We start from the raw sequence: 26,122 nt of genomic DNA on the forward strand, positions 1-26,122 counted from the left end.
GAAAATTTCACTAAAGTTTAATTTCTTTTATTCTTCATAATTGAACCAATAGTTTCCGAGATGTCACGTATTGAAATATAAGAGCTAATTAAGTGATATTGAGAAAATATCATTTTATGCAAAAAAATCAATTTAAGAGGACACCAACATTTTTGACAAAAATGTAGGATTTTTTCTCGGCATACCATTATTTCCTTAACAAAAATCTTTTCAATTACAAAAAGACTTTGAAATTTGAAAGGCCTTAAAAATGAATGAAGTCGTTTCAATTACAAATTTGATTTACAACTAAACATAATTTTTAAAATTTTGTTTGATTTTTTTTCGTTTTTTCCAAAAAATATCAAAAACGAAATCGTTTTTAGTACCATATTTCGTACCAGCCTAAACTCCAGAGCAAAAGATGTATTTTTAAATCGATTATATATTTTTTGAATTCAACTTTTAGTGATAAAAATCAAATTAAAATAAATAGGGAACCAATTACCTCATTTTTTTTTTTTGGTGTAGCCCTCAACTTTGACGAAGATATAGTTTTTTGAACATTCACATGCACATTTTATATGGCTAACACGCAAAATTGTATGAAGACTTGATTTGAAAAAAACAATGTTGCAAAATGGCTTCTTTTGACATGAGAAATTCATGGACAAAGTTTAATTCAAATCTAGAAACACAAAATTAAACATAAGAGCGTCCAATTTCCCGTCCCCGGGAAAAAATTCCAGGGAATTCCCGGAAAAAAATATTTCCCGTTTCCCGAGAAATTTGAATATTCCTCGGAAATTCCCGAAGTACAAGCGGAAATATACATTTTCCTACCTTTTTGACACCACTAAAACTAATTTTACAAAAAATTATAATTATAAAACCTGATATGATTTTATTCATTTCAATCTACTGTTCATATTGAACTAATCAGCATGTCTGTGAATTATATGATAAGGTTTAATTCAGATAATATTTATTTCTGAAGCAATCACAACTAGGAATATTGTTTGCTTAATATGCTGCCAACAAAAAATACGCTATTATTGAATGAATATTAACTATTTTGCTATCGACAACCTATTCTAACGATTTTTTTTTATATCATATGAAAATAAAATATTCACCTTTTCCGGCCAAGATCAAAAATGAGATTTGTTCATTATTTTTTTACCTTGACTAAATTGGACGAAAATTGAATTGATACAATTAAATTTTTCATAACGAGTTGATCGAGAAGAGTTCGAGAAATTACTGGTTGAATTATAAATTTATGAAGCACGTGAGTAACCAACCCGGGCAGACGGTAATAACAAAATAATACTGTTAAAATAACAGAAAGTGTTATGGAATCTTCTTGAAAATCCATTCTTGCATAAGAGTTTAAAAACAGTTAATGTTATCATTGTTATTGGTCTGATATTGGTTGAAAGCCAAAACAACTTGAGAATAACATTTTTTGTTATGGAAGAATACCTCCAACTGTTATTGGGATGATCGGATCAGTTGTTACAATAAAAAAAATAATAACAAAGATTTGTTCGAAGAATAACTAAAAATGTTATTAGTCTGTTATTACAATAACAATCCAAAAATAAAAAAATCATAACGACGAATAACACATTTTGTTATAAATAACATAAAATGTTATTGGCCTAGTATTTTTAATATCAAAAAATGTTATTCCCAAGTTATTTCCGTCTGCTCGCGAAGTGCCTAAGAGGGTTAAATATGAAAAAATAACGTTTAATTTCAACCACTTTTACACTACAAGATATGCAACCGTATTTAAAAAAAATCGCTTCAAATATTAAAAAAAATTTAGTTGCAATTTCATAAAATACTGTTTTAAGATAAATAGCGCTAGAAAAAAGATTTTCAAGGCAAATTAAATAATTATCTATTTATTCACAAGTTGAAAATACTTGTTCTGGAATAAGTTTTTTTGCTATGAAAGACATTATTTCTGCATGATTTTTTTCCATTTCAACTTTATGGTCACTGAGACATATTTAAAAGCAATTTTCTTGTTGTAGATTTTTACTGTCCAAACACTATGATTGAATAAAATATTTTTGAACAAAAAAATCAACAATATATTTTTTTTGATTTGGTACGATTTGAAACACAGCATAAAAAAATAGAAAATTTATATATTTTTTCAAAGTTGCATGATTTGACTAATTTTGACCATTAAAGTTGCTGTTCTATACAATTCTGTTGCAAAATATCAATCAAAAACAGGATCAGAATAAGTTTCGTTAAATTTCAAATTTCCCGGGAATTCCCAGGATTTCATAGAGAAATATCAACAGTTAACCTATAATTTAATATTATTAACAATACTTGTTCGGATAGCATTGAAAGTTAATTATGATTATGATCATGATATTTATTAATAATCCAATATTTTTAACTTTTTTCTATTTAATGCGCAGAAATGTTTTAGCTTAGGTAGATTTTTTTTGTCAAAATGATTAAAAGTACCATTTTTAAAAAGGAGCTTTATTTTTTTGCCTTTTCTTTCAAAAATATTCAATTAATTTCAGAAAATAAGAACAATTTTAAAAATGTAGGTCGCATTTTTTTTCAAACAATTTTTAAATAGTTTGATTGACATTTTAATTCAAACGAGATTTTTATGAAAAATATGACAATGAAAAAAAACTCATTTGAAAAAAAAAAGCTCTCAACAATAAGTCACATCAACAAAGTCTAAAAGAAATTCAATAAATTTGATCAGTGATGCAGCTTGAAATATTTTTTGCGTGGTTGCCCATTTCATCGTGTTTTTAAAGTACAGAGAATTCAACTTTTTACGAAACAAACACGGAAATGGTGCACTTTAACGAAAAAAAACTACTAAAAAAAATGTGGTAATATTACATCTGGGAAGGGGTACATCTTTTATGTCAGAAAAAGGTGTAATTTTACCACTTTTCTGGTGTAATGTCATTTTTCAGTCTAAAATGAGGTAAAATTACATCATAAAAGAGGTAATATTCAACCTTCCAAAATTACACCTTCCAAATTTACATTATTTTTTTCTGTGTATCAGAGTCAGTTTCGAAATAAAATTTGATTTGGCATGTATTTTTTGTTCATTTTGTTTGGCAGTATTTTATATTTTTTCTCCGGCGCCTAGTTTTGTACCACCGTAAGCTGTATGTCCGAGAGACATTTTTTTCTGGAAAGTCCTAATCAATCAAAGAATCCCTTCTTGAGATTCACTTTTTTTAAATATTGCCATGCCCATGTTTGTGATTTTCAAAATAATTGTGCAAAATGGTTTCTTTTGATGTAGGGACATTGACAACTTTCATCCAAATAAAAAAATAAAAATTTAAAATCTTGATTAAAATTGCGCATTATTAATGATCAGATCCGAAAAGAGTTATATTAGGATGTTTCTATCCCAAATCGTCGAATAACAGAGTTAATCTCTATCGATGTTTTCATATTTTGATCTATTTTAGTAGACACATAAAATCATTTTGGCAATGTAATAAGCTTTCAAAAATTTATATTTTGTCAAAACACAGTCAGGATAATTTTTTAAATGAATTCATTTTATTTATTCAGTTAAGTAGTAGTTTTTATCTGTTCAGTATAGTTACTACCAACCAGGTTTTGACTATAAAAAAGCAAAGTCAAAATTATTTAAGCAAAAAATTAAAACAATCATCATAACTGTTTACAAAAACCAAAAATAAAATTAAAAATTCTTAAAAAATAAATGCAAAAAAGCATCAACCTTCTAAGTGGATCAGTCTTGTTGTGACAAGCCTCTCAAACTTATCAATTCCATGAATAAAAAAAATCACACACTTCCTTGCGCTGGCTTAGAACTAAGAGCAAGAGTGTAAACAGATCGCTCCGTTTGAGCTATTCGCCGTGCACATTGCTCACCAAAAGCAGTCTAATTAAACCACTCAATCGAACCGGTTGAGGGCGTGTTTCGTACTCAGCGCGCTGGTTGTGATTTGCATAGTCCGGACACACAATGGAGGGATACCTGCGCTTCTACATCAAATTCCAGGGCTACACCATGGCCGTGGTGTGCATTTTGGCGTCCATTTTGGCAACACTGGTCATCTATCAGAACAACGATATGCATTACCCGCTGGAAGAGTGTAATTTGAAGTTTTTGAAGTTTGGTTTGGAGGGTTAAGTAATGAGTTTGGTATTGTTCTAGTCTACAACTACCGTTTTATGGGAAGTTCGGCACTGGTGTTTGGAGCATGCTGGCTTGCCGTTGGAGTATCCATGCTTTACGGAATCATCAAAGTAAGGATTTGAGCTAGTTTCCAGTATTCAAATTGACATACTAAAATTGCAGGAAGTAAAAGTATATCTGTATCCCTTTGCGATCATGTACATGCTGGATTTGTTTCTAATGTTTCTGCGAGATATTGTGTCGATCTGGACAAATCGACCCTGGTACGAAATCATCCTGCTGAATCCAGTCGCTGGATTCGTTGCACTTTGTAAGTTTCTTTGAATCTTGTATACAATCATCCGATCAAAACACATCAAAACTTCCAGACATCACCCTGCACATCATGCTGAGCCTGGTGGCCATGGGTAAACTTTTCGAGCAGGATCCACTGGCCCTGAGGGGAACCAACTTTGTGCGGTTCAAGACGGAGAACCGGCCGGGCGAGTTCGATCCGCAGGAACAGCTCGGCGACGAGCTGTCACTGGTGACGGAGTGATCTTGAACCAGAGAGGCTGACTGTAGCTGATAAGAGGATGATTTTCAGAAGAAATATTATGAAGCCGTAGTTGTTTACGGTGCTAATCAGTGATTGAGTGGGATGTTTCGGTGTAAAAATGAATCGAGTGCAGTTGTTTTTTGCTGTTTTGTTGATGTGCAGGATTGTTTGTAAATTTGAGTGGCGGCTTTTCTTAGAACATTGCATTATGAGAAACGCTCTAAGTTTATAGTGAAATAGAGGTGCGTAATGAACAAGAACTCTTATTATTTGAATTTTTGAAAAAAAAAAATAGTGCTGTAACAAATCTTTTTAGGATTCCTTTTTCTTACAAATTTATATTTGAAAAAAAAAACCCTTATTTAAATCGCAATGCAGTGGTATACAGTGTAGAACAAAAATGACAAACAAAAGTTCACAAAATGAAATTTCTCGTAGAAAATTTTAGCACCCTCCCCTCTAAGCATGTAACCAACAATTCGACAGTCACAATAATCAACTTTACGAAAACATTACAGCAAACTCCGTCGTCTATAGCTGTCGTTTTGGTTGCCAGCTAGTGCTTCGTTTTTTAAGGGTTCGTGCATTGAGTGGCGAAAAAAACGAAGTTGACTTTATAGCTGTCGGCCACCATTGCTAGTACCAACCACTAGTGTCTTCCTTTTATCTACAAGGACTTCGCCGCCCTGGGCTCCTAAGTGTATGAAAGTATGGCACGGAGCGACGGCGCCGAATACCCATATTTACACAAAGAATTTTAGAGCGCCCGCCGCGGGATTCGAACCGGCGACCTCTGGATTATGAGTCCAGTGCGCGGTCCGATTGATCCACACGGGCGGGACAAAAGTGTGGCAGTTTTATTTATATTTCCACCAAAAAAGTTTCCCTCCAAACAATAACAATTGCAGCACATATCGAGCCGGGAAGGGGGGTGTGGTTTAGATGGAAAAGTTTGTTAGCATTTCAGACCCCCTCCCCACACGACGACTTTGCGAGTGTTTGCTGCCAACTGAAGCGAACACGTTCATGCAATTCAAATTTCGTTATCCCAAAAGTTGCCTGTCCTGGGAGACTTGGCTCTGCGATAAATTTTCTTTGGGGGTCGTGCAAAGCTTTTTAAAAACTAATATTTTTATATTCCAAAGTGAATTTGTGTGTAAAGTGATCTCTAAATCACGTGTGGGAAATCATCTAACAGTATAAAGCATCTGCACGAATAATAAGTTTTGCGTCAATTTTCCCAATAATTAAGTTTGAACAGCCGATAATCCAATTCAAATCCCTCTCCGCCACAAATCAATCATGCGCTTAATGTACTTATCTTGTGCATAGTTGTTTGACGATCGATTCACGAAATACCACCAAATCACTGTAATGAACTCGCTCATCCGGGAAATCAGATTTCATTCTCGCAAAACTCTCTCACACACACAAACAAGCATGCATGCAAAATCCCACTTTATCATCCGGATTACTGCAGACTCCCCCCCTCCAGACTCTCCACAGCATCCTCTCCTCTGTTTTGGTTGGCCACAAATCAAAAATATACAAACACCCGCATAAATAGCCCATTTATATTGCAATTCGATTAACATAGCTAAACATCCGGACCGACCGAACCCCGGTTGCGGTTCCTCGGTCCAACGGTTGGCCACTGCTGGCCACCGAGAATGACCTGCAAAATATCGGGGCATGAGAGCTCACTGGGACGGAATTCCGGATATTTGCTGAACGGATTTGCATACATCGAGTCTGTATGCCGAGCTGGGATGTGCATTTTAAAGTTTAGGACGCTGCATTCTCGTAAAATGAAACTAATCACGACTTAAATAATGATGAGTGATAGTCGTTTTAACTTAAATTAATTTAAAATACATTACTAATAAAAGATTTTAGATTTTTATGTAGAAATCGAATAATCGAGTTGTAGAACAGATTTTACTCATTTTCAGATAAAATTTGAGGTGAGCGAATTCAAATTCGTTTAATTTAAACGGTTAATTGCGTGTCACAACATGAAAATGAATATTCTCAATGGGCCATCCTCATACAGACAGGCGGCCAAATTATTTTTCTGATTTTTAAACGTTTTTTTCATACCAATTTGGGCAATTGTATGGTATTGAAATAGTATAGTTCGATTTTCATGACTATTCATCTTCCTCAATAGTTGATTGTTTATAATAAATATAAATAGTCTTGTCATTCATTTGCAAGTACAACAGTATTGGGTATAAATTGTATTGCAAATTTATATTAATAAATTATGGATGTGATAATACCTCCCCACTTTAAGGACACAACCCCTCCCCCCTATTTTATTCATACCCCTCCCCCCCTCTTCCCCACCAAAAAAATTTTGTTAAGCGTCCATGCCATATAACTTGACACTCTACCCCCCCCCCCCACACACACACACACTTATGGGTCAAATTTCGAAAATTTTAATTGTTAAATCAAGTAACAGAAAAATTAATTATATTCGTAATATTAATTATGACTAGAGTTTCTGACGGCTTCAGGATATGTTAAAGGTACTTTTTTATGACATTTTGTACTAAACAACATAGAAGACGATGCCCACGAACTAGGTAGCAAAGCAAGTGAAATAATCGGGCGCATATGTATATTGCAGCAAATTTTGATAAAACGTTTATGTTCAAAATGGCATATGGGTAATTCTCTACCAACTCACACGAAATCGGAAAAAGTTGCCCCGACTCCTCTTCGATTTGCGTGAAACTTTGTCCTAAGGGGTAACTTTTGTCCCTGATGACGAATTCAAAACTTTTTATCGTAAAATCGCGATAACTCGTGATGTTTATAAGCAAACCCCTTATGTCTATTTATTCAAATTTTTGTAATTGTCTGCTTTACAACTTTGTAGAACATTGTTACACTCTAAAAAATAACCATGCAAAGTTAGAAAAAAAAATGAAAATTTTCGTTCTAAATGAAAAAATGACCCTTCTGGGTCAATGTAGATTCGAAAAGTACATTAAATTTCCCATAATATGACATGTTCCAACATTTTTTACAGTCGAGTAACGGAAAATGGGAGAATTTTTAAAACTTTTTTAGTGTTTTTTTCGATGAAAAATACGTTTATTCGGAATTCTGAGTACGCCATCAAATCGGGCGTCTAATTTTACATAAAAGTCCCTTTGACACCAAATTTCTATCTCATCACCGTTTCAGGCTGCAAATTATTGAAAAACACCTCTTTTTTCGCATGTTCAAAAATGGAAGGGGTCGAACCTCTCCGTCTCGAGATATCAAAAAACGGACCTCGGATTCGTGATCAGGGACAAAAGTTACCCCTTAGGACAAAATTTCACGCAAATCGAAGAGGGGTCGGGGCAACTGCTGTGTGAGTTGTCGGAGAATTACCCAATATTAATTATGAAGTCAAACGATAAAATATAAAACATATTCTAATCCTAATATTCTTGTTCATGAAAATTATTTTACTTAAACAGTTTCTGACGGATATGTTAATAGTAGTTTAGTCCGATGCAATAGTAGTTAATAGTAGTTTAGTCCGATGCAAATATTTTTAATAGTTTTTGTCCCTCGGCTCTGGCCGGAGTCGTGGGGGGGGGGGGCAAAAAGAATAAAAAAATATAAATATTGAAATAACATGCCATAGTTTCAACATTTGCATGGAAAAAGTGTTTTAAAATGTATTTTACACTAGTTCAGTTGTTTTGCAATAAAAGTTTTCAAAAAATGTAAAATTTGACGAGAACAAAAATTTAAGCGAAAAAAAAATTTAGCGATAGTAGACATCGAAAATTTTCAAAAATTCAAAAGATTTTTAAATCAACCCAAACATGCTAAAAATGATTCTAAACGCAGGGGAATTCATTTTAAATTGATTTTCACTAATTGCGCTTGAATTTTCATAAAAATATTGAAGTTTTTTGAAAAAAAAATTTTTTGCCCCCTGATTTTTTGGGCCAACTTTGAAGGGGGGGGGGGGCAAAAACTTTAAATAAAATTTGTACCAGCCTTATGCAACAAGTTGCAAAAAGAGGATTTTTTAAGCACGAGTCGTACATTTAATAAATACGAAGAGTGCTGAAAATATCAAGTTTTGCAACGAGTTCCATTCAACATTTTTTGCAATTCCGAAAACACACACTGAGTGAAATTTTATGTCTAATTTTCATGTATTTTGTCAATAAATCGTTTAAATTGAAAAAAAAATGTTGAAAAGTGTTACTTTTCGAAACATGTGCTGAAAAGTTCAAATTTTCAGCACTTATTTGAGTGCTGAAAAGTAGAACTTTTCAGCATTTATTTTGAAAAGTGTTGCTATTCGATTCTGTTATTTTTGGTACAGAAAAGTAGGCTATTTCGTCGTTCAAGAATGACAGGAAAAGTAAGTAGTTTCTCGACGGAATTGCAAAAAGGTACTTTTTATGACGTTTTGTACTAACCAACATAGGAGCAATTCTCTACCAAAACCGGAAATGGATTTTATTTGTATTTTTTTATTTGGCTCAAACTTTGTGGGGGCCTTCCCTGTGACCAAATAAGCTATTTTGTGTGATTGGTTCACCCATGCAAGTCTCCATACAATATTGGCTGCTGTCCATACAAAAATGTATGTAAACATTCAAACAGCTGTAACTTTTGAGTGAATTTTCTGATTAATTTGGTGTCTTCGGCAAAGTTGTAGGTATTGTTGAGGACAATTGAGAAAAAAAATATGTACACGAAAAAAAAAAATTTGCAGATTTTTTTATCAACTTTTTTTTTACTAAAACTCAATTTCCCAAAATACATATTTTTTGATTTTCAAGATTTTTTGATATGTTTTAGGGGACTAAAATCCGCAACTTTTGAGCTATAGAGAAACATAGTCAAAAAATCTGCCGCCAAGTTATGATTTTTTGAAAAAATAGTGATTTTTGGAAAAAAACCAAATTTCATGCAAAAACAAATTTGAATTCAATTTTTAATGCAAAATTGAATTTGCAATCGAAAAGTACTTTACAGATTTTTTGATAAAGGGCTCTGTTTTCAAGATATAGCCACCGAAAGTTTGATTTTAGCGAAATATTTGCAGTTTTCCGATTTTTAAAAATAGTGACCATAAATGACCATTTCTAAAAATATGTTTTTTTTTTAAAGTTCAGAAAATTTGCTATAAAATTGTCTAAGAGACATTGAAGATTGGACCTCGGGTTGCTGAGATACAGCCGCTTTAAGAAAAAGAAACACGAAAATTGAAGTTTTCTAAGTCTCACCAAAACAACCCACCATTTTCTAATGTCGATATCTCAGCAACTAATGGTCCAATTTTCAATGTCAATACATGAAACATTCGTGAAATTTTCCGATCTTTTCGAAAAAAATATTTTGAAAAAAATTAAATCAAGACTAACATTTTAAAAGGGCCAAACATTGAATATTAGGCCCTTTTAAAATGTTAGTCTTGATTTAATTTTTTTCAAAATATTTTTTTCGAAAAGATCGGAAAATTTCACGAATGTTTCATGTATTGACATTGAAAATTGGACCATTAGTTGCTGAGATATCGACATTAGAAAATGGTGGGCTGTTTTGGGTGAGACTGAAAAAAACTTAAATTTTCCTGTAGAACTTTTCAGCATATATTTTGAAAAGTGTTGCTATTCGATTCTGTTATTTTTGTTACAGAAAAGTAGGCTATTTCGTCGTTCAAGAATGACAGGAAAAGTAACAAGTTTCACGACGGAATTGCAAAAAGGTACTTTTCTATGATGTTTTGTACTAACCAACATAGAACATAAATGTGGATTAGTTTTATGGATTGATCGCAGAAATGCATCATGCTGAGTCAATATTTTGCTGAATACTTTTTCCGGTGTCAAACTGAGATTCTCCATTCTCCAGTTTCGCTTGAGAAACTTCAGTACGAATACTTTTTTTTGACTAAGGTACTCATTTTAAATGTAGGCAACAGAAAATTCTAATAAAGTCATTACGAACTTCTTGAAACCAGGTACTGATTTTTGAAGCGACGATGCCCACGAACTAGGTAGCAAAGCAAGTGAAATAAACGGGCGCATATGTAGATTGCAGCAAATTTTGATAAAACGTTAATGTTCAAAATGGCATATCTCCGAAAACGCAAAAAAAAATCGCAGGCTGGAAATTTCAGCAATGTTAGATTATAATCCAATCTTCCAAGTGATCTTAGTTTCATGTTTAGCTTCGGTTAGGTACTCGATTAACAAACACAAAAAAAGGTTTGTCAAAAAAATGCTCCAGTTATTCAATGAAAACTTCAGTTTTTGGTTTGGAAACAACACCATATCTATCAATAATTACCTTTTCAACGATGCATAATTGTTCTGATTAAATATTTAAAATGGCTGAGCAATGTTAAAACTAAACAATCAGCTTTTTTTCGAGAAACGCTGGTATTTTACCCCATTTTTTTACTTTCAGCTTGTGTATCTCCGTAGTGAACAAACTTAGGGTTTCGAAAATTTGGATTTTTCTTAGTTAGAATGTTAACTTACGAGAAAAAAATACCAAAAAATATTTGGAGAAGGTCACTTTTTTAAACTTGGCCACCCAATAAACCATAGTGGGGAGGACGTAAACTTGGAAAATATTTGCAACGGCCTAATCATTTTTAACATGATTTTATCTTTTTTGTTTATTTTTGATGTTAAATGTTTTTTTTTTCGCAAAAAAGTATGTATTTATTTTTTTAGCACTAAGGTGTATGCAAATATATTTAAATGTGTTTGTAAGTCGGCTTTGGCCGGGGTGGAGAAGGAGAGGTGGCAAAAAAATCCAAATAAAAAGCCAATTAGAAAAAACATGCTTAAAAATTAATCTTAACACAGGAGAATACTTTTCTATTGATTTCAAATGAAAAAAAGCAAGGCAATCCACTTTAACGACCCCCGGGTCTTTTGTGGGCTCTGTTGCAAATTTCTGCTCATTTCTAGGCGTCCGAAGGTTATGTGTGGTGAGTCACCCAAAACCTCTTTTACGCAAATGGACCGACGTTTTAATTCCCCATCCGATACACCCAAACGAAAAATATATCTCAAAATCTGCAGCAGTGGATTTGCTGCAAAAAATGTTATATTTTGTTACATTTTTTGCAGCAAGCCCATAGATCATTTTAGCCCGCGTGTAAACACGTCAGCGATCTGCAGTTCTCACCAACACATAGAATGCTGGCGCGTCCCCGAGCAACACTCTAGAGAGAACATTATGTTCACGCTCTGTCCCTCACCATTCATCAAGCGTCCATGGCGCGGTGGTAGCGTGTCGGATCAGCAACCTAGAAGTTGATGGTTCAATCCTCGTTCTGTTAAGATTTTTTTTCTGCAATACAATTAATCTGCCGTCGGTAATGTCGATAATTGTCGGTAACGGGCAAAAATGTCATACTCCTATATCGCAAAAAATGCATGAGGACAGTTTTCATGCAGATTCTGATATACTTTCATGCCGCCATGTATCACAATCATGCGACCGCCGGTTGGGTGTAGAACCGAACCCAAGCCCCATAGCAACTTAGGGATCGGCAGCCGAAGCCGCTAACCACCACGCCACGAGGCCCTCAAATTGAAATTCAAATGAATGCGCTTCAATTTTCATAAAAATTTTGAAGTCGATTTTTTTTTCCATTTTGAGCTTCACACTGGATCGTTCACAACCGGTTTGGTTAAGGAACAGCGATTTAATCAGAGCAGCTGGAAGGGGTCAGGTAAGCTGGAAGCTTACACTTGACTCTAATTAACAATACCGGATTATAGTAGAAACTTGGATAATTTCTGCATTTATTATGAAACATTTGAAAAATTGTTCTCTTGAAGTTCATCCGTTTCTTCCAACTCCTGATCCGCTTTAAGTCGTCTGAAATCCATCACGGACTGATCCAGAGGTTCATGCTGAAACAACCTGGCCAGAGCCACTACGCTCATTAGGATGTGCAAGGTAACATCTGGAAGATTATGTTGGGACCAACACTTCAACACTACAAAATTCGAATTAAACTTACACAGTATAACCAGCGTCGCTATGGGATCTAGGAAAGCAATCTTGTACGAGGGTTCGCTCCTCCAAACCATCACTACGTCCCTGGAGAACAGCACAAACAACTCGGCCATGTACAAAATCGGCAGCGGGTAGAGAAATTTCGTGTTTTCCTGCAGAATATTCTGAGATGAGTTCCAAAGCTTAGTCGCCAACGGTTCACCAACCTTAAATACACCGTAGATCATCGTAACGCCTACGCCAAACCACGCCAGTCCGAGGATTAAAGCTGAACTTCCCATAAACCGAAAGTTGTAAACTGAAAGCACAGCTGCGTTAAACTTATTTTGTTCAAAAATGTCGTCATGACCTTACATTCTTCCAATGGTAAGGTGAAGTTCCGGTTTATTGCAATGAAAAATGAAATGCATAAAGATCCGAGAATGCACCAAACTCCGATCGTATAGCCGTAGAATTTGATGAAAAACCTTAAGAACGGATCCATTTCGGATGCAGTTGTTTGACTAAAGAAGCTGAATTGTGAGAGTTGGCCGAAGCCTTATCAGGAGAATAGCCAATATTACTCGTTCTAATCAGAAGCAGTGTATTCAGAAGGTTTACGGCTACGACATAAACCACACTTTCTACTTAATCATCAAATTTATTAAATATCTTTTAGAATAATCTCGATTGAATAAACAAAAAAATGCTTCATATAAACCTCAAAGTCACTCAGCCACAACTACTTGATCTTCCTCGATGAACTCTTCGCTCCGATTGGTGTCCACCTTGAATCGAACGAAATTTGGTCCCGAATTGGCTGAAGTTTCTTGGTCGAACAACTTCCCCAACGCTACCAGGGTGGTCATGACGTGCAGGGAAGCATCTTAAGTTTATTGAAAACGGATAAGATTTTTTTTTAATTTTCAAGTAATTATTAAAGAAAAAACTTACAGACGATTTGTACAGCTGAAAACGGCCAAAGCAGATTCACGTGAGCCCACGGATGGTTTATCCAGATCACGACGATGTCTCGTAGGATTAGCAGGAACAAATCCAGTGTGAAAAGAATGGCCAGGGGGTACAGAAACTTACGGATCTCCCTGTAAACTCCATAAATCGTAAAAATGCCTACCGCAATCCAAAGCAGGTTGAAAAACAGGGCAGTTTTTCCCATGTATCGATAGTCGAAAACTGTGAAGTATTGATTGAGTATTAACTGCTAAGTGTAGAATATTTTGTTGAAATAACGCCAGCTCACAATCTTCATAAGAATAGTGCAATATAAAGTGATCATCCATCATGGACATAATGTTTCCGTAAATGCAAGTAATTCCTAGAAAATGTCCTTGGAACTTGATGAAAAATCTGAAAAATGGTTCCATAATAAACGTTTCGAATTTGCTAAAAGTGACTTATTAAGATGACTTCAGTAACAGAACTAACCCGAGCAAGGCAGATTCAGTGTGTTGTGCAGCATCACTTGCATTTTGTTCCACGAATTAGAGATGCTTCCAGTAATATTTTCATTTCCAAGAAGGCTGACATGCTTGATGATGCTTGAAACGATCACTTGTGAGAACTGAATCTGGGGGTTGTTTTGATCAATGAGCTGGACGTTTTACATCTACACAGCACAAAAGGAGAGATTCTTAGTGTAGAAGGCTTGTCATAAAAAATGCGTTTTTATATGAAATTTAATGTAACATTACATGCAGAAATTAGAAGCTGCTCTACCAAAACGTCCCATCAATTCCTGGTTTGACAGCGGTTTAACCTTTATTGTGCTCAATATTTTGTTGTTTTTTGTGTGTGTTTGGTTATAATAGATCTAGAACTACTTTTCGATTTGATTTACTGGCATTTCACTGGGACTGTCAGCAGTTTACCAAATGATGAAGATGTTTTGGACCTTGTTAAAAAAAATACTTATTGTTCGATGAAATGATTCTTCGGGGCACCGTTGGCTCCAAATGCTTTTCAAATCAAGCTCTGATGCATTAAAACATTGACATTGTTTCTTTTCATTAGATAATGTTATATTAGTTATGTTCAAAACCGGGTACAATGATCGCACCATCTCAAAACTCATACCTTTTTTATACGGCAAGAGATCTAAAACAGCAGGTGCTCCCACCTTAATTTGTTTGTTCGAAACAACCGTTCGTTTAATCCCTTGCCAGCTTAAATCGAAATCTTCAACTAAATCCTCTCGGCAATCTTGATTCGTACGCTTCACCTTGGCCGTCCACTGCTTGCCAGAACGCTGCAGGTCTAGCCGGAACACGTCCTGGTAGTCGCAGGTTCCGTACAGAGCCATATGGTCCCGTACGAACGAGTAGGCAGGTTCCATCAACATACAAGGCTGCTCTCTCAGAAGGGCCGGAATGTAAACGAAACGTGCACTCGCTCTCGCATCTAAAAAGTACTCGTCAGCGTAGAACAGCGAAACTGGAGCGGGATCGACAAAGCTTGGCGACCGGAACTGAACAAGGGTTGGCAAGGCGTTGGATGCCAGGAAGACCGTGCTGACGATTTTGAATCCGGTGAACCACATGGTGATTAACTGGATAATGAAATTACTAACGAATTTTATCACTTTAATACATGTCGTTTGATTTCATTTTAATTTGCATTATTTTGTTGAACAATTTTCGAACCATTGGAAGTAATTTCGACTTCAAATTTGAATAGGTCCACAAACATACCATAGTTCATCACTGATCAGTTTAACAATCATAGCATTCGAACAAAAAATTCAAAATCCAAGCCAAAATTCTCACTGGGAACAATAACCTAGAGAGCCCAGCATGGAAAAGCGAAATGTGACTCTCAGGGTTCCAATCTAGCTGCCAAACCAGGATTTCGATTGAGCGCCAAGACCAAGTCAAGGTAACTCTTGGAATCACGAAAAAACGGTATTTCAAATGAATGTATGACAAAAGGTCTAAAGGACAAAAGGTCAAATTAAATTGATTTCAGCCTAAATTCATATTGAAAATCACGGAAAGGGACCATCCCCAAACCACGTGGACACTTTTTTGAGAATCTCAACCCCCTCCCCTCGTGGACAATTGTTCATACAAAAAAATTATATGGAGCGTGGACAATCGCCAAAGTGTTTTGCAATCATTAGCTATTAAAATATCCAAAAATTGAAAAGAGTTTATTTTTCGCCGGAAAAAAACTTTTTGTGATGCTGTACATTGGAACTCCACAAAAATTAAAAATATTTTTGATCGATCCCAGGCATGCTAAATATGATTTTTTGCAATTCTAACTACTACTAAACTACTTACTCTTCCTGTCATTCTTGAACGACGATATAGCCTACTTTTCTGTACCAAAAATAACAGAATCGAATAGCAACACTTTTCAAAATAAATGCTGAAAAGTAACACTTTTCAGCATTCAAATAGGTGCTGAAAAGTTGAACTTTTCAGCACTTGTTTCGAAAAGTAACACTTTTCAACATTTTTTTGATTTAAACGATTTATTGTCAAAATACATGAAAATTTGACATAAAATTTCACTCAGTGTGTGTTTTTTGGAATTGCAAAAAATGTTGTATTGAGTCGTTGCAAAACTTGATATTTTCAGCACTCTTCGTATTTATCCAACTCGGTGAACCTCGTTGGATAAATGTACGACTCGTGCTGAATGGCAGGAAAATGCATTTCCAACCGTTTTCAGTTAGTTAGACTTCTATTTCCTTTAAAATTTTAAGTTTTTTGAAAAAAATATGTTTTTGCCCCCTGATTTTTCGAACTGATTTTTAAGGGTGGGCGACATAAATTTTGATGAATATTTGCAACGGCCTTATTACAAAATAGAATAAAAAAAACTAATATTTTTTAAGGGAATGGAAAACTTCAGTGGACAATGGTTTAGAAATAATTCTGTTTATTTGAAAAATATCATCATTACTAAAAGCATGGATAAACTCACAGAAAAAAACGGATCTGTATGTTAAAAAAATATTTTTTTCGAGAATATTTTAGAAGTTTATAAGTATTATTAATTGTTTCAAATTTTCACATTCGACTTTCTGTCCTTTCGACCATGCGGCTTTGTGTCTTTCAACCTTTTGTCCATTCGACCGTATATCCTTCGACCTTTTGACGCAAATTTTGTGAAAGTATTGTTTATAAAAGATTCATTTCTTCTCAAGTGATGACGCACTCGACATCGACCTTCACCAAATCTGCTCATATTTGGCATACAAAAACAAAGAGTCCCAAGTTTGGTGACATTTTATCCATAGAAACTCAAAATATGCCTAAAAATCAATATTTTGACGCTTTTGCTCAATTTTCGAAATACTTTAGGGTAGCCCAGTACACTTTTCCCTTGAAAATTTGACATTTTGTAACTAAGATATCTCGAATTTAAAGAAAAAAACCTGTGAGATTATCCTCAACGTAACCCTTTCGAATGCAACCTAGCGCTTAAAATTTGGCCTTTGCTTTTCCGAGACGTTTAAGTTTCAAATTGGCATCTTTTTTAAATTAAAATGGTTGACAAAAATACAAATGTTTGTGCCTCATTATTTTTCTCTAAAACTTAACCCTGAATTGATGCGTTCAAAAAAAAAAAATGTTTGAAGGTGTGGCCATTTGAGAAGGAATGGTCCATGATTATTATTTCTGAGCTAATGTTTCAAAAAGATGTCACCTTGATTCAAAATGTCCCAGGTTACGTCCTAGTGTAAAGTTTCTATAGATTTAAATTAATGGTTTAACAAAATATATGCTTAAAATCACGTTTTATGTTTAAACCTATTTTAAATTTTCCAAAACCTTATTCTTGCAAGGTCTTGTCGCTCGATTGGAACCCCGATTTGACAACTTGATTGGAACCCTGATAGCAAAATTTCGCCTCTCTATATCGTCGCCGTCGTGCTAACTTGTCGCTCGTGCATTTTGGCCCAAATTGAGTTTAAAACGCAGCTAACAATGCCTCAACTTTTGACCTTTACAGATCCTCAAAATTCGATTGTAATCCAGAGATATTTAAAAAAAACGAAAAAACTCCGTGCATTGTTGTCACTCTACATATAAAAGAAGTTTCAATCATGTCGTGCTATCTTGTCACTCTCTGAAAATTGATGCAAGTGCGACAACTGGCCAAAGGGTTTTCAGGTCAGAACGCGTTTGACGCACGTACAAGTTAGCTTACCGTAAACATTAGTAATTATAACTCGGGACTCCTGCAACCAACTTCAACCAAACTTCGTCAGCCAAACAAAACGTGTTTGTTATTGTTTACATTGCGTGCTCTAGTTTTTGTTTATTCAAGGTCAAACATTAAAACGCGTTTTTCTCGGATCGTCGAAATGGCGGGTGCGACAAGATAGCACGACAGCGTCGATATAGGCTCTCTGATGCAACCTTTAAAAGTTGAGGTTACACATTTAAATTTGGAGGCCACAGATCAGGGAACGACGTGAAACGTCAGGGAAAACATATTTTCAAAAATTCAGAGGTTTTATCGCTTAAACACAATTTTATGATATTTTTTGGGCGTCTGAATTTTGTTTTTTTTTTTGCGTTTAAATCTGGATCAACACATGAAAATCAAACTGGAATACGTCGAGCAAAATTGTATCAGCAGTCAGAATGCTTATGTGCCCTTTTTATTTGTTGTTCCTGAAAATAGATATTGGGTAATTCTCCGCCAACTCACACAGCAGTTGCCCCGACCTCTCTTCGATTTGCGTGAAACTTTATCCTAAGGGGTAACTTTTGTCCCTGATCACGAATCCGAGGTCCGTTTTTTGATATCTCGTGACGGAGGGGCGGTACGACCCCTTCCATTTTTGAACATGCGAAAAAAGAGGGGTTTTTCAATAATTTGCAGCCTGAAACGGTGATGAGATAAAAATTTGGTGTCAAAGGGACTTTTATGTAAAATTAGACGCCCGATTTGATGGCGTACTCAGAATTCCGAAAAAACGTAATTTTCATCGAAAAAAACACTAAAAAAGTTTTAAAAATTCTCCCACTTTCCGTTACTCGACAGTTAAAATTTTTGGAACATGTCATTTTATGGGAAATTTAATGTACTTTTCGAATCAACATTGACCCAGAAGGGTCATTTTTTCATTTAGAACAAAATTTTTCATTTTACAATTTCGTGTTTTTTAAAACTTTGCAGGGTTATTTTTTAGAGAGTAACAATGTTCTACAAAGTTGTAGAGCAGACAATTACAAAAAAATGATATGTAGACATAAGGGGTTTGCTAATAAACATTACGAGTTATCGTGATTTTACGAAAAAAATGTTTTGAAAAAGTTACTTTATGCGTTTCTCTTTGTTTCGTCGTCCGTGTCTGTCGCGGGTGGCCACGAACGGCCATGATCGATGACGACCAACTTTTTCAAAACTTTTTTTCGTAAAATCGCGATAACTCGTGATGTTTATAAGCAAACCCCTTATCTTTACATCAAAATTTTTGTAATTGTCTGTTCTACACTTTTGTAGAATATTGTAACACTCTAAAAAATAACCCTGCAAAGTTAGAAAAAACGTGAAATTTTAAAATCAAAAATTTTGTTCTAAATGAAAAAATTACCCTTCTGGGTCAATATAGATTCGAAAAGTACATTAAATTTCCCATAAAATGACATGTTCCAAAAATTTTTACAGTCAAGTAATGGAAAATGGGATAATTTTTAAAAAATTTTTAGTGTTTTTTTTTCGATGAAAATTACGTTTTTTCGGAATTCTGAGTACGCCATCAAATCGGGCGTCTAATTTTACATAAAAGTCCCTTTGACACCAAATTTCTATCTCATCACCGTTTCAGGCTGCAAATTATTGAAAAACACCTCTTTTTTCGCATGTTCAAAAATGGAAGGGGTCGTACCGCCCCTCCGTCACGAGATATCAAAAAACGGACCTCGGATTCGTGATCAGGGACAAAAGTTACCCCTTAGGACAAAGTTTCACGCATTTCGAAAAGGGGTCGGGGCAACTTTTCCGATTTCGTGTGAGTTGGTAGAGAATTACTCTATTAGAATAGCCTAATGAATATGAAATTTATTGCAAAATAAAAAATAATTAAAACAACAACCATTTGTCTATTAAATATATTTATTATCATCAAAATCGCTGAGTAACAATACTGCTGGTTAAAACTTAACAATCTTTAGTAAAAAAGAGATAGTACTCTGTTAGTAATCAGATGATAAGCAGTTAATAGGTTCAGTTTTTGACTACGTTCCTGTGGCAGTAAAACAATTCGATCTTTCGTCTGATATGTGTTTGACAAGTTACAGCTAAAACTTAGTCAATATCAGAGAGTCGGTCAGTCTGATTCCCAGTAGGGGAGCACATAAATAGCACATAAGGGTGGAAGCAAGGTCAGGCAGTTCAAAAACGTTTTTTTTTTGTAAAGTTTGTTCAGTCTTTGGGTCCTACTGCTAGAGGAGCGTAGCCATTGTATTTTTTCGTCGAATAGAGAGACTCCCAAAAAAAGGTGTTTTTTGCTTCTTTGTAGTTGTTGAAAATAGAGGTTACAGCTCAAAGAAAGACACCGAAATGCACCGTTACACCACCAGAAGAGAGCAATAAACAATTAAAAATTAAACTTATGTTGTCCGTTGTCGGTAGTGAGGTACCTACACTTTCATAATTAGTGTTGGAGCACAGATCAACAGATGTAGTGCTGTGTGTTTTTTAGTACTATGTGACAGCTCACTGCAACAAGCTAAATCTTCAGTGCTACTTCTGTTTATCTGTGCCCCTTCAAGCCAACTATCTCGGCGGGTTTCCACTGCGGTGGTCGCGTAACCAGTCGCGATCCACCGGCGGCGGCGATCTCAAGTCCCTCCCAAAACGCACAACACCTTAAACATCTAAAATACCGCCGCAGTTGCGTTTGTGCGCCCTCTTTCTTTCTAATCTCTGCTGATGCATCACCTATTTCATCTCATCTCTTATTGCTGTTGATGCTGTTATTGCAAATGTCCGGCCTTAGGCTTCCGTGTTGGTTTGGGTGTTGTCAAATCGCACAAAGTTGTCGGACCGACTCTTGGGCATGATTGGATCCACTTCGATCAGCTTGAGCAGGGCCAGCAAACTTAGCGCGATGTACGGGATGATGACTGAAAAAAAATCGAAATTTAAATCTCGGAAAAAAGGTGAAGGGAAATCAATTATCGGGCAATTATAAATGGACTTTTCGATGGTCATTTTTTCCGCCTACAAATTTGCTCGTGTGGGAAAGTGCATGAGCGTGAAATGAATTCCTCATTTTTTTCGGAATTTTTCAAGTGATTTCACACCGATGAACGGTTCCGGAGAGTGTGTGAGAGTGTTTGGGGGTGATGTAAGAGTCGTTGGAGAGTACTCTCAATTTGGTAGCATTATCCAATCGGGGGTTGGTGCACCCTTTTGAAAAATTTGAACAGCAGCATTAAATTTGAGTGCTCTAAAGAAGATACATACAAGCTAAATAATAAGTTTCAAATGTTCGAACGAGCATCCGTTTGAATATTTTAATGGAGCAAAAGTATACAATTTCAACTGTCCAAACATTTGAAAAAAACGTACAAATTATGGCCTATCTACAATCACTTAGCTTAGAACATCTAAGTAAAGTAGTTACTTAGGAAAGTCTGCAACTTACGTTCGTCATCCACAATCAACTTAGAAAACTTGCTGGGCTGATATACGTTGCTATGCAGTTGTTTGTTTACCTTTGATATGGAAACGTCAACTTACCGTAGATTTTGAAATTTTCCAAACCAAACGTCAGTTTCTAATTTGATTACTTTTCCATTGTAGAAACTCAGATTCATTTCCATTGATTCAAATTCCTAAGCTAAGTGAAATTTTCTAAGCTAAGTGATTGTAGATAGGCCATTAATCAATAATTGACTGAGATTCGTAAATTCAAAGATTATGGTTGAAAAACTGGGATCCAGAATTTCTTATCAAATCAGATCATAACTGGAGTGAAGACTCATTGAGTGTGATTTTTATCGTTCTACACACAAAAAAATATTTCGGAATGTTACATCATTTATGATGTAACACTTTTGCACGTCATTAAACATTTAAATTTAAAAGTAATTTGATGTAAATTTGCAACAAATTAAACGTAAAAACGTGTGATTCAACCGTTTACGTCGAATCTCAAGTTTAAATCAACTGAGTTTACATGTGATTCATTTTTTCCGTGTCGAGTAAATTCACATATTTTTTTCTGTGTAGGCTGAAGTGGTTGCAAATATTTATATTTATATCTTAGTTTATTTCCCCCATCATTGGGGGCCCCTTCAAAATCGGTCAAAAAAATCAAGGGAGAAACTTTTTTTTCCAAAAAAAAAACTTAAATTTTAATGAAAAAAGTAGTCTAACTAATTGAAAGTATTCTTAAATGCATTTTTCTGCATTGATAACCATATTTAGCATATTTGAGCTCGTTTCAAAGTATTTTGGATTTTTATGTTTTTTTGTTTTTTTTGCAAAAAAATGTCAATAAATTTAGAAAACTAATTATTGCAAAATAACTGGACAGATATATAATGCATTTTCAAACGCTTTTTTTTATTATTATTGAAATGTTGAAACCATAGCTTGTAATGTCAATTACTTTGGTCAGAGTCGAGGGACATAAACTGCAAAAAAAATTGCAACGGCCTAATTCCTTTATAAATATTGAAAGTTTTTAAATTTTTATAGTTATCATAAACTATGCAAAATAAGCCAAGTTTTGTGAAGAATAAATAAATAAAGAAGAATTGTTGTTTTCTTAAAGGTGACAATTACACCATAAAAAATAACTGTAGCAAATTAAATATATTTCCATTATAATTTTATTCAAAACCCTTGCCCCCTTCCCCCTAAAAATGTCTTTAAAAATAAGAGGTAAAAAATAGTATGATTGCAGAAAATTTAAATTTTCTATCAAAAAAAAAACTTGTACAATTTAATGTAAACTTTTTAAAATGCATTTAATAATGCTGATTTTTGTATCTTTAATCAAAAAGGGCACTTTTGGTAAGTATAAAGCATTTTGTGATAAGTTTCGCTTAAAAATTGTGAAGGTTGGGCTAAACATTTGAAATTCATTTTTTTAATCTGTATTTTGCAATTTTTACGACTCCGTCTTAAAAATCAGGTGTTTGAAAGTTGTTGCATAAACTACTATTTATTTTAAAATCAATAAAAACATTCAATTGTTTGATTCCAACAGTAAAACGGCTCAAAATTTTCAAAATCTAATTAAACCAATTAATTTGTGCAGTTTATAGTACACAAAATTTCATTTGAAATTTATTTCCTGTTGAAAAAAAATCCAAGCTTATATTTTAGAATCAAGAAAAACTTTTTGAAAAAGGAGCTTATTTTGACTTTTTAAAATGCTGGATTTTGTAATTTCGAAATTATTAAAGTTATTTCTGATAGCAAATTAGATTTTGCCTTTCAAAATAAAATTTTAAGTTTTATTTGATAATGTGTAAGATTTTTTCCAATTTTTTTTTTACTGGATCATATTTCTGTGCTAGTTTTTACCCCATCCTTAGAATCTAGTGCAAAAGATGCATTTTTTATCCCCTAAAATATAATCTAAAATTAAAATATAAGTATTTTTGATACTACACTTTAAGTGATAAAAAGTCAAATAAAAAATCGGCTTTTTTCGTGTACTTTTTTATCTAAAAAGTCCTAATCATAGCCTACAACTTTACCAGAAACAACAATTTTATCAGAATATCCCTTCTTTACAGACAGATTTTCGAACATCCAGATGCTCATTTTGAACGACCAGCCCGCAAAATTGTATGCAGCCTTGTACGGAAAAACTAATTGTTGAGAATTACTTTACAGTTATAAAAATCATAATTATTGTGCAATATTCTTGTTGAAAAAACAACTCAGTTGAATCAAATTTAAAACCTTAGGCTTAGTAACTAACTTTTTCGTCGATTAGATTGTTTTTATAATGACAATGATGCTTCAGTATTATTAATTGCTTCTTCAAATTAACGATCATCTTTGAGTATACTTCTTAAACTCAAATTTATCATAAGTTTTGCTTTAAAAATCACTTTGAACTTCGCAGTTTTCCCAAGCAACGCAACCCGATTTGGTTAAAGGAAACGCTCGACACTGAAATCTACCAATCACCAAATAACTGCCAGTCAATGACACTGCCAAGAGTTGCTACATAATACACGCGACACAAACCATGCAGCCCAATTTCAAGTTTCGAAATTGTCGTTTTCAACGATTAGCTTCACTTTTGACATTTTTTTTTTAAATTGGATCCAACTAAGTTTACTCACACAACAGCAGCACGACGCTCACGTTGATGAACACCATCTCGTCCCAGTCCTTGCCGGCCACCAGCAGGTACACGTCCCGCAAGATCAGGGTGGCCAGCTCCAGCACAAAAACAACCCCGTACGGGTAGATGAGCTTGGTATTTTCCTAGTACGAGAGACGAGCAAAATATATTTAAAAAAAAAACACCCAACAAACGAATTGAGCAAATTGGGTCAAAATTGATGATGATGATCGCCGACTGTGGCTCACCTTAAACACACCGACTACGAGGATGACGCTGGCCATGATCCAGGCCGCTCCCAGTATGAGCATCGGAATGCCCGAGAAGCGAAAATTGTACCCTGTGGGGAGGCGGCCAACAAATACAAAAAAAAAAGAAGAAAAAGTTTAATTTTCACCACTTTTCGTAAACTCGTAACGACACAATGAAAACTTACACTCCTCTAACGGGTAATGGTAATTCAGCCGGGTGAAGAGTACGCTCACTAGGGCAAACAAGATGCTCAGCAGTGCGATGGCATAGCCGTGGAATTTGATGAAGAACCGTAAGAATCGATCCATGCCTGCCATGTCTGCTGGATGTTGGATGTTGTTGAACCGTGCACTACGACGAACGTTGAACTTCTGCGCGCCGCTGCAAAACGACTTGAACTGAGTGTGGTCGAGCTGGGGCCGTCTCGAGACCTCGGGCTGAGACTTGCCGGACAAGGCTGGGTGGTTCTCTGGGAATTTGTGGAATTGATTTGTTTTTAATGTTGTTGTCTATCGTTGGCTCTAAACATTGCTCTTAACTCATATAAAATCTTGAATTTTAAAAACATATAAATAATGGTATAGCTAAATATGTTGGGTTTTTTTTTTCGTAAAAATAAATCATCAATTATGCTCCTGATGTTTTCAATTGCTTCAGTTTTAAAAACATACTTGATTGGCTTAACAAACCATCGATAAAAATAAATAAAATTTACAATAATTAAAATTACTTGTGCAAATTTTACATTTGTAAGAGTTGATAATGATTGTAAATGCAAATTTAATGAAGTCTTCACGAAAAGTAGCATTTATAGAGAATGTTTCCTGGCATCACTGGCTCACTGCAACAGGCGCTGCTGGTGGTGTTAGTGGCAACCCTTTGTTCTTTATTTGCCTTCGCTTCTCGCTCGGTTTTCTTCAGTTTTCGATTGGAATGGGTCGTCAAAAGTCAAACGTCAAAAGACTTGGCGCGTTTGTTTTTTTTATGGCGCTTGCTAATTATTTACATGTTTCGGGAATATTTTTCCAGTGAGTGACTAAAGAATGTGCAAAAGCACATGTTGCCGGTAGTTGGAAGTTGATTGATTTATCAATATTTTGATTGTTACACAAATAATTTGTTCAAAATATTTTATAATTAGAACAATATCAAACGCTTCAATGAGAGTGAAACTAGTAAATATCGTCAATACTTTTATCAAACATTTGAGGAAATATTAAAAAAAAATCGTTCAAGTTTGACTTAGGTAGAATTTTGTAATAGTTGCAAACATATAAGTTTTCTTTATTAATTTGCTAGTCAAAAACTTACATTGCACTTCTTTCGGGATTCGAACTCATTACATTAAGATAACAAATCTGATTGACTACCAACTGATTCAGGCAGACAAATTGTGGAAATCGGAGGATCAAGTTTGTTACAAATCTTTCGTAAATCAACCCACCCCTCCATCATTTTAAAAAATTGGCTCGAAAAACAAGGAGCAAAAATATATTTTCAAAAAACTTTCACACTTCCCCAAATAAAATTAGGTGCAATCAGCTGAAATTAATTCAATATGCAATTCTTCGCATTAAGAATCATTTGAGCATGCTTGGGTTTATTGAACATAATTTGAATTTTAGTGAATTTAAATTGAAATAAATAAAAAAAATATCGAATATTTTTTTGTTGAAATTAATGATTGCAGTTTAACTATACGGAAGCTTAAAATATTTTCTAACATTTTTTGTTATTTTCATTGAAATGTTGAAAATCTGGCTCTCGACGATTTTTCAGCCACGCTCAACTTATAAATAAAATTACGCCTTTAGATGAATTGTTCAACATGTAGTGTCACCATTTTCGAATTATAAAAACAAAACATATTTTTTTA

The 26,122-nt window shown here is 34.6% G+C and overlaps 2 protein-coding genes and 1 long non-coding RNA gene across 3 annotated transcripts in view; 2 read left to right on the top strand and 1 right to left on the bottom strand.

The window, feature by feature from the left end:
- Positions 1-26,122, top strand: part of LOC6034096 (transcription factor SPT20 homolog) — a 197,911-nt gene that overhangs the window by 102,629 nt on the left and 69,160 nt on the right. The gene's annotated exons all lie outside the window — the stretch shown is intronic.
- LOC6049700 lies at positions 3,886-4,963 on the top strand. Its single transcript, XM_001866382.2, has 4 exons — positions 3,886-4,121; positions 4,184-4,275; positions 4,328-4,475; positions 4,534-4,963. The coding sequence occupies exons 1-4, from the start codon at positions 3,992-3,994 to the stop codon at positions 4,701-4,703; spliced, it is 540 nt and encodes a 179-aa protein (XP_001866417.1). The 5' UTR covers positions 3,886-3,991; the 3' UTR covers positions 4,704-4,963.
- On the bottom strand, positions 12,629-13,098 carry LOC6049701. Its single transcript, XR_005278847.1, has 3 exons — positions 13,071-13,098; positions 12,923-13,014; positions 12,629-12,868 (listed from the first exon to the last, which is right to left on the bottom strand). It is a non-coding gene; the product is annotated as an uncharacterized LOC6049701 (long non-coding RNA).

Source organism: Culex quinquefasciatus, chromosome 3, assembly GCF_015732765.1.
Source record: "Culex quinquefasciatus strain JHB chromosome 3, VPISU_Cqui_1.0_pri_paternal, whole genome shotgun sequence".
In the NCBI taxonomy this organism is placed as follows: Eukaryota; Metazoa; Arthropoda; class Insecta; order Diptera; family Culicidae; genus Culex; species Culex quinquefasciatus.